The sequence below is a fragment of the Ipomoea nil genome, unplaced genomic scaffold, assembly GCF_001879475.1.
Source record: "Ipomoea nil cultivar Tokyo-kokei standard unplaced genomic scaffold, Asagao_1.1 scaffold1576, whole genome shotgun sequence".
Lineage (NCBI taxonomy): Eukaryota > Viridiplantae > Streptophyta > Magnoliopsida > Solanales > Convolvulaceae > Ipomoea > Ipomoea nil.
The window spans coordinates 93692-106914 of NW_017618004.1; the positions used below are offsets into that span (position 1 = coordinate 93692).

General features: G+C 35.0%; 2 protein-coding genes across 4 annotated transcripts; both read left to right on the top strand.

Moving 5' to 3' along the window:
* The first annotated feature begins 2513 nt into the window (after positions 1 to 2513).
* LOC109190656 (protein trichome berefringence-like 7) lies at positions 2514 to 4890 on the top strand. Of its 3 annotated transcripts, none has more exons than XM_019341206.1 (4): positions 2514 to 3672; positions 4058 to 4216; positions 4301 to 4591; positions 4652 to 4890. In XM_019341206.1, exons 1-3 carry the CDS (start codon positions 2873 to 2875, stop codon positions 4581 to 4583), a joined length of 1242 nt encoding a protein of 413 aa, XP_019196751.1. In that variant the 5' UTR covers positions 2514 to 2872; the 3' UTR covers positions 4584 to 4591; positions 4652 to 4890. The 3 variants fall into 3 exon arrangements, with proteins under 3 accessions (XP_019196751.1, XP_019196749.1, XP_019196750.1); XM_019341205.1 differs by having other exon boundaries at positions 2515 to 3672; positions 4301 to 4588; positions 4667 to 4890; XM_019341204.1 differs by having other exon boundaries at positions 4301 to 4890.
* Positions 4891 to 9667: 4777 nt separating this feature from the next.
* LOC109190281 (bidirectional sugar transporter SWEET15-like) lies at positions 9668 to 11996 on the top strand. Its single transcript, XM_019340755.1, has 4 exons — positions 9668 to 9741; positions 10359 to 10520; positions 11517 to 11636; positions 11778 to 11996. The coding sequence occupies exons 1-4, from the start codon at positions 9688 to 9690 to the stop codon at positions 11994 to 11996; spliced, it is 555 nt and encodes a 184-aa protein (XP_019196300.1). The 5' UTR covers positions 9668 to 9687.
* The last annotated feature ends 1227 nt before the right edge of the window (positions 11997 to 13223 follow it).

Consider the following 13223-nt stretch of genomic DNA (forward strand, 5'->3'; position numbering starts at 1 on the left):
TCAAGCCTTATTAATTGAATCAGACAAACAAAATGAAACGGATAAAGTAAAGAGTGCCAGTATTGTAGAATTTGGAGACAAATGGAACAACTTGTTAGAATTTTTAGCATAAAATGACATTATAAATTGTTATTTTATTGAGCAAATATATGTGGAGTCTACTTTCATATTTAGATGGGGTAAAAATGAATTTGGATTCTTCATAAAAAGACTCAAAAAAATTGATATATTGTATTGGATAAATTAGTGAACGAGAAATTGGTTTTGAAAGTATACCTATTTGAGTTGAAAGATAAAGGTAGAAAGATTTTGAAAAATGAAAAGTACTTGTCTCATATTGGTTTGTGAAGTGGACTTTTAACACTATATATAAGAACTTTTTAAAAAAAAGTTTAAATTGTATAGCATAAAAGTGCTCTTTCGCATTTTTTTTTAAGATAAAGATAATTTCATTACTCCTAGGCATCAGCTAATAAAACGTCCAGAACAAATGATCAAATCATGCACTGTTTTACTCCCTAGACTCTATTGTTCCTCTCATTCCAAATGCTCCAAGCCACTAACAAAGACAAGTAAGAGGAATAGTTGTCTAGTAAGGATATAGTTCTACTAACCCAATCTTGAAGATTTTCACTGCCTGGATCCGGGATACCACTGAGCTCTCCCCAACACTTCTTAGAGAACTTACACTGTATAAAGATATGAGGTACAGATTCCTGATGGGTAGAACACAGATGACAATAAGAATTGACAAAGACTCTTTTGATTGCAAGATTGTCTACTGTGGGAAGAATGTTTAGAAGGGCTTGCCACACAAAAATTTTGAACTTGGGTGGGATAGACAAATTCCAAAGGGTTGGCCATTTGGCCAACCGACATTATGAACATTTGAAACTTCCGACGCAACTTCCTATAGGCGCTCTTCACCAAATAGATACCTTTCTCTTCAGCACACCAGATTAATTTGTCAACATGATTACCAAGAGGTATAAGAATGCTCATAATTCGATCTCTATCAGTCTCCACAAAGATATCATTAATCAACTCCTCATCCCAGTTATTATGATGGGTATTCATCAAGGATTGTACTTAAGTTTCTGCAAGTTGAGCATACATAAGTGTAGACGACTATTGGAAAGCCAGAGATCTTTCCACACATTAATGGACGACAATCCATTGCCCACTCTCCACCTGCTGTTATTTATGATTAAGGATTAAGATTCCAGAATGCTTCTCCAAACAAAAGAGGGACTACCGCCCAGTCTAGCATCATAAAATGACTTAAATTCACAGTTTACCTCTTCCAATAGCTGTTGAGCAAAGACTATAGGAACTCAAAATTAGTCTAGCACAATGCATAATATGGGATACTTACAGAAAAGAAAAGGTGCCAATAGGCCAAATTAAAAACACAATGGCCCTATTTGGTAAAATAGCTGTTAGCTGATAGCTGTTAGTTGTTAACTGATTGTGTTAATTAGAGGGTATAGATAGTTGATAACATTATCTGATTGTAGAAAAGTGTTTGGTAAATTAGCTGTTAGCGGATAGTTGTTTGGTATAATTTTCTTTTCTCAAAAAACTAATTAAAAAAGTTGTTTTGAGTAACTTTTTGAATTTTAGCCTTTTGGAGTTGCAAAAAAACTAATTGACCAAACATTTATACTGATATTTTAACTAACTCAAACAATTAATAGTGGTCAAATAAGCCAAATGTGGCCCTGTTTGGTAAAATAACTAGCCTATTAGTTAATTTTGTCTTATTTGACCACTATTAGCTATTTGACTTGACTAAACAATTAATATGAGTGTTTGATTAATTAATTTTTTATAACAACTTATTACTCCAAAATACTAAAATTCAAAAAGCTGTTCAAAGTAATTTTTTTGATTAGCTTTTTGAGAATGTCATTTTATATGTAATCAGCTAACATCTAACAACTAATTTACCAAACACTTTTCTACAATCATCTAATGCTATCAACTAATCAAACCTACTAACCTAATCAGCAAAAGTCATTTATCAAACACCCCAAGGGGTCAAAAACCAACTGCAGATTTCCTGGTAGCAAAGGGCGTCCTAAATAGTAGTGATTTTTTTGTAGTTTTTGAGGTGTCAATTAAGATAGAGAAGAGGGAGAGAAGAAGGGAAAAACAAAATATGACGCATTATAGAGAGAAAAAAAAAAAAAAAAAAAAAAAGTCTCTTGATGCACCATTTGCACGCGTCCCGCTGGGCAGTGTTTGTGGGCCAAACGTGCACAAAATGGGTCTCTCTTCTTTATTTTTCCCTCTCCTGCTAGTTTCACACAAAACCACTCATTCCCAAGTTTTCTCTTTAATGTAGATGCTCTAAAGTGATAGTTGGTTTTCTTAAGAAAAAAAAAAAAGTTGGCTTGCAACTAATCTAAGTAACCTACTAACCAATAATACTCTGACACGTCTCTAACTGAAACCTTTCTTTTCCTGGTTTGTAATATTATTTACTGGAGTACCAATGAGGGCACCGACTGTAAACATCATCCATCAATAATTAGCTCAGAAATCACATTCACAAACTGGTAGCATTACCCATTAATTGCAATGACCAGAAAGCCCTTCCATCTTGCCCATATTTCTGGCTACTTTGCTCAACACCTGAACTGCAAGTCTGCAAGAGCCAACCAAAAAGATTCCATACCCTATATGAAAGAACTTTTTGTAAGATTTCTTACATTTTCCTCTGTATTTTCTTTAAGAACTCAAGTTCTGATCTTTGATTATATGCAAGCAGAGCTTAGATGGATTTGACTGTTGTTAGAGTTTGAATCTGGGTTAAATTCATTTCTTCTTGTTATTTAATAAGCATTTATCTTTTGAGTCCGTATTAGAGATGGATTGGGGTTTTTTCGAGCATTTGAAGCCTGCTTCTTTGAAACATTTCAACTTTGGCAAGTTGATGACATGGAAGAGCTGTAAGAGTTGGGGGTTTCAGTCATTCAATTTAATCGTTCTGGTTGGCTCGTTCTTCTTGTTTGTTGTAGTTATAGGATCTTGGTTTTTATCCAATTTAGAGTCTTTGCAACCAGTAGTTGTTCTTGGTAATGGGAACAATGAGCCCAGTTTTTCAAATAGTGAATGCAATCTGTTTGATGGAATGTGGGTGCCTGAGGAGAGTTACCCTTTGTACAATGCCTCAGAGTGCCCCTTTGCCGAGGGGGGATTCGATTGTCTTTCTAATGGTAGGGAAGATAATGGGTATTTGAAGTGGAGGTGGAAGCCTAAGAATTGCAAGATTCCTAGGTTTGATGTGGGAATGATCTTGGAGAAGCTCCGGGGGAAAAGGGTTGTGTTTGTTGGGGATTCTTTGAGTAGGACTCAGTGGGAGTCGATGATTTGTATGCTCATGACAGGGGTTGAGGATAAGAAGAGTGTGTATGAAGTTAACGGGAATCAGATCACTAAGCAGATTGGGTATTTAGGGGTTCGGTTTAGCTCCTTTGATTTTACAGTGGAGTTCTATAGGTCAGTTTTCCTTGTACAGCCAGGCCGGGCGCCTAAAGGGGCACCAAAGAGGGTGAAATCATCGTTGAAGCTCGACAAGATGGATGATATGAGTAAAGAGTGGGTAGATTCTGATATTTTGATCTTCAATACTGGGCATTGGTGGACGCCTACAAAGCTTTTTGAAATGTAAGTCATCTAGACATGATCAATTCTCGATTGTATGTTTTACTATATGATTGTAGAGATTTGCTGGGCTTTAAGATAGTTTCTTTGAACAACTTGTAGAGATTAGTGAGTCAGATTATAGTTGTTAGTGTTGAGCATATAATATATAAACATAAATGTGCAGTCCAACTATCAGCTTAGACTTTTAGTTGAGACAGAGCAGATCCTTCAAATTGGTATCAGAGCCGACCCCATGCAAGAGGTCATGGGCACCCGTGAGGGGGCGTGCTGAGCATATAATATATTTCTTATACAAGTATATAGGCTTTATTTCCGATTTCTTATACAACGATATAGACTTTATGGATTTGTCTCTGGAATTCTTCTAACACGCTTGTCCAGACAGGGGCTGCTACTTCCAGATTAGTGGAAGGATGAAACTTGGGATGTCAATTAACAATGCCTTTAGGAAAGCATTATCTACATGGCAATCCTGGGTTGAGAACGAAGTCAACCCAAAGAGGACTCGGGTGTTCTTTCGAACTTTTGAATCCACTCACTGGAGGTGTGTTTATATTTTCTTGTGCGTTCAATTACTTATTAATTTTTGAATATCGATTCCAGTAGTGATGCTTAAAATGTTTGCCAGTTCTGGGATCCGACAAAATTGCAATGTAACACAGCAGCCTTGGTCGGAAACTAGAGGGAGGGAGAAGAGCATATTTTCTGACATCATTATGAATGCGGTGAATAATTTATCGGTTCCTGTAACGCCACTCGATGTTTCGTTCATGGGGGCGTTCCGTGCTGATGCACATGTCGGGACATGGAGCGACAATCCAAAGGTACCGGATTGTAGCCATTGGTGCTTACCCGGTGTGCCCGATGAATGGAATGAACTTCTTTTCGCGTTTCTGTTTTCAGAACAGTGATACCTGTAAGTGACTCTTTGCTACTATTTCTCTTTTGTGTGTGCTTATTCTGTATGATTATATATACCTTCCTCCATTGCCAGGTTTTTGATGATTTCGTCTTTAGCCAAATTGCAGAGGACTTCTCAGAAGTTAGTTTTGTTGCCACATCTGTGTTTCTGCTCCATGGTGTTCTTTCTTACTTTTTTCCACTGGTAATTCTTTTAGATGTCAATACAAGCTAGCTGAGAGAGAGAGAGAGAGAGATTGTGAATGTGTGTATCTAAAACAAATTGTTTCTAATTGAGATTTATTTGTAAGAGCATAATTGCAATCATTATGCCGTGGATCTGTGGACCTTGGTCCTATACGACGTCGGTTTGATATTAGTGTGTATGAAAAGTGAAAGTAAACAACACTGCAATAATGTATATTATCAAAATGAACGTGAAATGTAATTAAAATGATATTTCGACGTTATTATAATGACACTAGTTTGTGTGGAAAATGATACTTTAGTGTTTTTTTTTTTTTTTTTTTTTTTTTTTTTTTCATACTACCCCTATATATACATATATGATCCATCCATATATATGTAATGCGAGAAATTAGTGACCTAAATCAGCCTCAAAGTGTTAATTATGTGGACTACCACTCCATCATTGGGACATGAAGCTAACAACAATGAGAGATCACAAGGACTTGAAACACATTATCAATGGGTTAACTATTTGGTGATCACAAAGCATATAAATTTAAGATGAGAACCACTGATGAAGCTAAGAAGAAAAGGAAGAACCAAAAACCTCAACTTTGGTGGTATTTGAACTATCAACTTCAGGGTAATTAGTAGAAAAAGTTATCAAATATTAAGGAAATGCGTTTGCAGTATATGCGAAAATGTCCTTTACAACATACGCAAATGACTGTTTTTGTACTTAGTAGAAAGTGACTAGAATAGTGAATAGAGGGGCTATGGTTAGAACAATGGCTAGAAAAATCAAGATAAGAGAAAGAGTTCAGTGACAAAAGGGGAAACTACAAAGTCACTAGAAGATCAGAGTCAAGTTTGAGTGATGAAAACAACTCTTTTGAGCATGATGGAGAAACACTCTATCTTCAGCTTAATTGCCAAAGCAATAGAGTGCAACTCTATTGAGTATGGTGAAATACAACAGTGTTTTATGGCAAATAAAGAAAAAAAAAAAAGGCAAACATTCCTGTGAGACCATTTCACAGATCTTTGTCCGTAAGACGGCTCGGGTTAAGATAAAATGTAATACTAATAAGGAATAAAATGTTTATTAGGAAATTGTAATACTTTTGAACAAAAATGTAATACTTTTACATTTTGATTAAATGTATTACATTTGTTCTCAAAAGTATTACATTAATGTAATACATTTTCCCCTATAAATAACAAACACTTGCCAACATTAAGAAAAATGTAATATTTTTGATGAAAAATGCAAAAGTATTACATTTGTCCTCAAAACTATTACATTTTCTAGCTTATAAATAACAACCACTTTATTCTTAATTAGTATTATATTTTCCTATTGACCTGACCCAATTGGTCTCATGGATAAGGTTCCATGAGACGTCTCACACAAGTGTAACTCAAGAAAAAAAAAAGAGGTAACTCCAACTTCATTTAGCTTTATTAATGATATTCCTAAATTAACAGTTAATTATGATGAATCTGTGCGCGTTAACATTAATGAGAGACTTAGAGAACATTAATTAAAGTGGTTCACACTTCACATTCAACTTATTAAGGACAAAAACTAGCAAGCTAAATACTAATCTTTTCTCCTAAAAGGTTGAACCCCCAACTCTAAGGGTCCCACACTTCGACCCCAAGCTAAAGGCTAATCTCGAAGCGATGATAAGTACAATATCAAAGCTTCATAGCATAATCATGGAGAAAGGGAACTTAGAAGATGATAATTACTTGGGACTAACACATACACACACAAACGTAAGATGTATTTTTACAATGGGGACCCTAATATTAGGACTTTTGTATTTTATCAGATATAGAATTTCTACTCCGATCCAATCCAAAAAATATTAGTGTAACGGCCTACTTTTACCCATACTAGCTAGCTATTCTAGGACTATCTCTTGTATTTATCCTTACAAATACATTGTACTTTGTAGATATGATCAATAATAAAACTCTTCCTACAAATTCTTGTACTCATGCCTAATAAGCTTATAACAAGGAAAAGAGAAGTTAATTAAGATTGTGCTAAAAAAAAATGATAGTTGTGGACCAAGTTTGCAAGGTTCAAAAGCCGTGGAACAATCCTGTTAATGTCACAATACTCGTGGGACCAAAAGTGCGAAAAACTTGTTGGAGGATATTAAACACAGCAGCAGAGTCTTTTCCTCTTGATTTAAAACCGAGAATCCATCCCGGAGGATAACCGTGCTTTTTGTAGCACTTGTCCACATTGTGCCCATTCATTCCACAGAAAATACATTTAGCTCCCTTATTTCCATTATTATTCCTCCTTCCATTATAACCATTTAGAGCTGCCACAACTTCATCAGATGATTCTGGGCTGTGTTGGACAGAATTTGCATGGCTAATATCCAGTGTTCCTAGACTTAGATTAGCTAGAATGATCTGTCTTTCCAGTTTTTCGGCCATGCCGAAAACTTTGTATACCTCCGGTAGAGGATCAAGCACAAGAACGCTCGATTTCAGGCTGCGATAGTCATCATTTAGGCCTTGTAGGAATCGCATGACATGATCTGTGTCACGTTCCTTTCTGATTTCATCAATGAGATCACACGAACACCGTGGATCGCATTTGCACTGGGGAAGGGGTCTTAAAGAGTTCATTTCTTCCCATAAGATCCTACACTTGGTGTAGTATTCACTCACAGTTAGATTGTTCTGCCTGAGATTATATATTTCATCTTGTATAGCTGAGATTCTCTGTGCGTCATGCTGCGAGAATCTTCTTCTCAAATCCTCCCAAAATCCTTTGCTTTATCAAGATGCATTACGCTTTGTGCAATAGAGGCGTGCACAGATTTGAATATCCAAGAACAGACAATCAAATTGCACCGCCTCCATGCAGCGTGATGAGGATGCTCCCTACTCGGCGGCGAGACAGTGCCGTCGATCAATCCCCATTTATTTTTAACTTCTAAAGCAATTCTTATTGAAATACACCATGAAGAGTAATTTGAACTGCCTGTTAAAGGAGGACTTACGAGAATGGCGCAAGGATTCTCGTTCGAGCTTAAGAATAGAGGATTCTCCACATCTTCGTGGATCCTTTGCTGCTGATTTGAATTCCTTTGCGGAATTGTTGGAGAAGCTGTGTCAACCGACGATTGCGTGCCTGGAGGACTAGTCTGGACGCCTGGGTTGTCTTCGCCGGAGACGGCGGCAGCATAGGTAAACTGCCGGTGTGGCTCTGATGCCATAATGGAATCTGTTATATGCAGGAGAAGTTACCAAAGAGAGAAACAAAATGATTCATATTGATGTATATCATTTGTTACATCTAGATGAAGAAGAAAGCTCTTTATATAGGAAATGTTTGGAGAGAACAGCTATTATAACAGACTGTTATGAAGAGGAAAAGACTCAACTAATGGACTATTATGAAGATGAGAAGACTTTGATGCTGTGCTTAATGTCATACTGTTATGAAGAGGAAAAGACTTTGCTGCTGTGCGTAATGTCCTCCAACAAAACTCTTCAATCCTATTCTAAACTTTTACTTGTCCAAGACCAATAGTTCCATTCTTGGGCCTAGCTAGTTCATGCTAAAACAATGTTTTTGGATGAATTAGAGTGGCCTAGCTTCTCACTATCAACAATTTATATCATGGACCAAGGTCCGCATAGCATTATGGACTATGATTAAAACGAGGTACAAAATCCATACTAGGTACAGAATTTCATAGCACAAAACACAAAAAATCACAACACAAGACACATAGCATAGCATTATATGAACTCAGTTGGACTTAAAAGACGATGTACATAGTTCATACTCGTAAAGTACAGAATTTCATAACACAATGCAAGACACATGAAAATGATAAAATCATAACACAAGACACATACACATGCATGTTATATATTTACTTATTTTTCAAATCTGATGTAGGTACATAATTTGTGTTCACACAGAACTACATAACATAAGATCGACACAATTACTAATTTAATCTAAGTAGAGAATTCATTCTCATAAAGTACATAATTTCATAACCCAAGACACAAAAAATCATAACACACAATACAAACATATGAACCAAGATCAATAGTGCAGTTGGAACCCTGGTCCATGGTATAAGGATTCACTATCCTTCAAGCAGTTTCTGATGACAGATTCCGTAATGGTTTATGCTTATAAACTTCAGCCTGCAATGACAAACATATTTAACAACCGGAAAAATTAAAGAAGCAATATTTCACGGAAAAGAAAAAACGATAAAACATTATATATATATATATATATATATATATACATTCCTTTGATGGGAAGAAAGAGTTTCCCATGCATTTTTCTTGTCTTTCTCCCATGTTTTAAGTACTTTAATTTGCAGTTACGCTAATTAAGCTCCGTAGCCCTCTATAAATGATATTCCCTCAGCTCCCCTGATGAGTGCTTAAAGATCAGAGATGGAAATTCTAGATCTTCATCATCACCACTGGATCTTATTATTTGGAATCCTTGGTAAATTGTGTGTTTTTAAAAATAATTCTTCTTTATATTCAAACATAATGAAGATAGGTATATCATGGGTTAGGTGATTCTTCTTCCAAGCTACTACTAACAAGTTTCTTGATGTATTTCAGGCAACATTGCATCAATCTTTGTATTTCTTGCACCAATGTAAGAATTAGTGGTTACTATGCTCGTAGCAATGTGATTTTATATATTTGGTGTTGGATATATGTGGTTATTCATGCTACTATATATAACATTGCAGGTCAACATTTATTCAAATTTGGAGAGCCAAATCAACATTGGATTTTCATTCGGTCACATATATTCTCACACTATTTTCTTGCATGCTTTGGGTGTACTATGGTTTCATCAAGAAGAATGCCATTCTTTTGATTTCCATCAACTCAATAGGGATTGTTATGGAGAATATCTATATCCTCATTTTCCTTGTCTTTGCATCAAATCAAGCTAAGGTAATACAATATAATATGAGTTAATTTCACCGGAGGTCTCTTGTCTTTGATGGCAATTTCAAATTTAGTCCCAGACTATCGTTTTTGTCATTTTACATCCCGGACTATCGTTTTTTGGACACTTTGAGTCCTTCTCATGGTTTTTCTATTTTTAGTAAGGGCATTTTTGTCTCTTCATATTTTTCTTTTGTTATTTTTTCGGTTTCAACCAGTTTAATTGGTTTAGAAATTTAGGTAACCTCTGATTTTTAGTAATCATATTCTTCAACCAATTTTTAGTAAAGTCCTAAACCAATTAAACTGGTTAAAATCGGAAAAATAACAAAAAAAAAATATGAAGAGACAAAAACGCCCTTACTAAAAATAGAAAAAAATTATGAGAAGGACTAAAAGTGTCCAAAAAACGATAGTCTGGAATGTAAAATGACAAAAATGATAATTTAGGACTAAATTTGGAATTGTCACTAAAGACAAGGGACCTCCGGTGGAATTAACTCATATAATATCTATATTATTTAAAGTCTTCAATGGATCTTTCTAAAAGTAAAAAATTGAAAAAAATAAAAAAACTGTTAAATTATATTCTTTAATGTTTTTGTGTGTTTTTAACTGTGCAGCGTCACACATTATTGAAGGAATATTTTCTATGCATGGGAGGATTCTCTTTAATTTTTCTGGTCTCATGGTATCTATTCTCCGATGTGGCTCGTGTAAACATTGTTGGATGGATTAATATGGCCATCTCCGTGGCTGCTTTGGCTTCACCCCTTAACATAGTGGTAAGGAGATATACCCGTCTTTCGTAAAATAGTTAGCCTATCAGTTAATTTTGACTACTATTAGGTGTTTGACTTGGTTAGACAATCAATATGAATGTTTGATTAATTAGCTTTTTGTAATAACTTATTGCTCCAAAATGCTAAAATTCAAAAAGCTACTCAAAGTAGTTTATTTTTCAATTAGTTTTTTGAGAAAGTATTTTGTATATAATCAGCCAACAACTAATTTACCAAACACTTTTTTACAACCAACTAATGCTATCAGCTAATCAAACCCATTAACCCAATCAATTAACAGCTATCAGCTAACAGCCATTTACCAAACACCCCGGGGGTGTTTGGTAAATAGCTGATAGTTGTTACCTGATTGAGTTAGTTAGTTTGACTAGTTGATAACATTAGTTGATTGTAGAAAGATGTTAATTTGGTAAATTAGATATTAGCTGATAGCTAATTACATGCAAAATAACTTCCTCAAAAAAACTGATCGAAAAAACTACTTTGAGTAACTTTTTGAATTTTAACGTTTTGGAGCAATAAGCTGTTACAAAAAGCTAATTAATCAAATACTTATGATTTTTTTTAACCAAGTCAAACAGGTAATGATGTTGGTCAAATAAGCCAAAATTAGCTCATTAATTAACAACTATGTTTAAATTTAGGAGGAAAAAAATACCATTTTCCTTTTAAAATTTGTACTATATATAATCTCTTCTATCTAATAATATCAACTTGACTCATTTAAAACTTGATACCAAAATTCAAAACCAAGATCTTGATTTAATGAAAGAATTAACATTCTTCCATTCAAATCACAAGATAGTGGTAATAACTTGTAAAATCTTTTTTTTTTTTTTTTTAATACTAGTGACTTGACTCTGTTATAATGATTGGAGAGCCACGGATCCACGGTTATGCCGCTCGACCACAAGGTCTTTGACACTTGTACAACCTTTTCATTAAACTAACATGGATTCTCAAAATTGCTTTATGTAGCTTCATGTACTTCAAACTAGAAGTGCGGAGTTGCTGCCAATCTACTTCTCCTTCTTCTTCACATTGAGTGAAATTATGTGGTGCAGCTATGGCTTGTTACTGAAGGACTTTTATATCGCGGTAACTAAACTCATCTCGATTAAATCTATTTCTTTTTTATCGAACAACTAATATAGTACTAATTTAAGAATGTTTACCCAAATACGTACAATACAATATATTATATTTTAAAACTTTTTTTTTTTTTTTAATATTTTGAAGATGCCAAACATCTTTGGATTTTTCTTGGGATTCATACAAATTTGGTTGTATGTGATCTACTGGGGACCAAATTCAATTGCACCAGAAAATGAAAATGTGGCTGATGATCACGTAATGGATGCGGAGATGTTAAGGATGCCTGATCAATTGGTGCAAAATGTGGATTCTAGGAGAAGTTTAAGCGATGGTGAGACTGAAACGAACTCGGAGGCTAATTGAATTGATACACTTTAAAAGAGAATTATATGATGGGAGGATAATTGTATCGACTCTCATCATGCAATAAAGTTATTGGTGTTTACTATCATTCTCAAGTTCGTATGTATCAGAAATTATCATCAAAATATTAAGAATTATTTCTTCTTGCTAGCTTTATTCTTATTGTTATTTATCTTAGAGCTATACATGCTTATAGTGTGTAACTTAAGGAATTTGCACCTACTTAAAAAATGTCTATCGATATTGATAGCGTCATGGGACCCCGGGACATTATTGTTATTTATCTTAAAGCTATACGTGCTTATAGTGTGTAACCTAAAGAATTTGCGCCTACTTAAAAAGTGTCTATTGATACTGATGGCGCCATGGGAGCCCGAGACCTAGTTTTATTGATAGAGCCTTGGCCCAAGGGGATGGTGAAGGAAGAAGGTTGACCCAAGTCTGGTTGTTATATCGTTGACCATGCTGTGTGGATCATGGTCCAAAAACGGCGCCGTTTCTTTAAGTAAAGAAACAACAACCGTTAAATTTTAACAAATCCTGTATTTTTTGTGTATGTGTTCAAAACAAAATTGAACTACAATGTATCTAAAATGAAACTAATAACTTGTCATGCATATTGTGTTTATATTATCAATTGAAATTGTAATTGAATTGAAATGATACTTTAGTTGTGTTGAAATAAAATTGCAGTATGTATAAAATCAAACTGAATAACAGGTCTCACATATTGAGTGTACATTGTCAAATAAAACTGTAGTTGAATTGAAATGATACTTTAGTTTTGCTGAAATGACACTACAGTATGTATAAAAAGAAACTGAATAACATGTCTCACATAGGGGTGGGCAATTCGGTTCGGTTTATTCGAACCGAACCGATTCGATCCGAACTAATAATAGAAAACCTAACGGTGCGGGATTCTGGTAAACCGAACGGTTCGGTGCTGAGGCGAGCCGAACCCGAACGGTTTAACAAAAACCAAACCGAACTGAATACTATATGATTTTTTTAGGGAAGCGAATCAGGTAGCCGACGCCCTTGCGGCGGAGGGACTAGCTGTAGGCTCGCCCGCGATTTTTAGTTCCTTTACAGCTTTCCCTTTCAAAGCTAAACTGGATCTTTTGTATGACTTTAGGGGGTTTGCTACCCTTCGGGCTATTAGCCTTTACTAAATTCCTTTTGATTAAAAAAAAAAAAAGAAGTAAATCCAAGTCCCTTGATGCA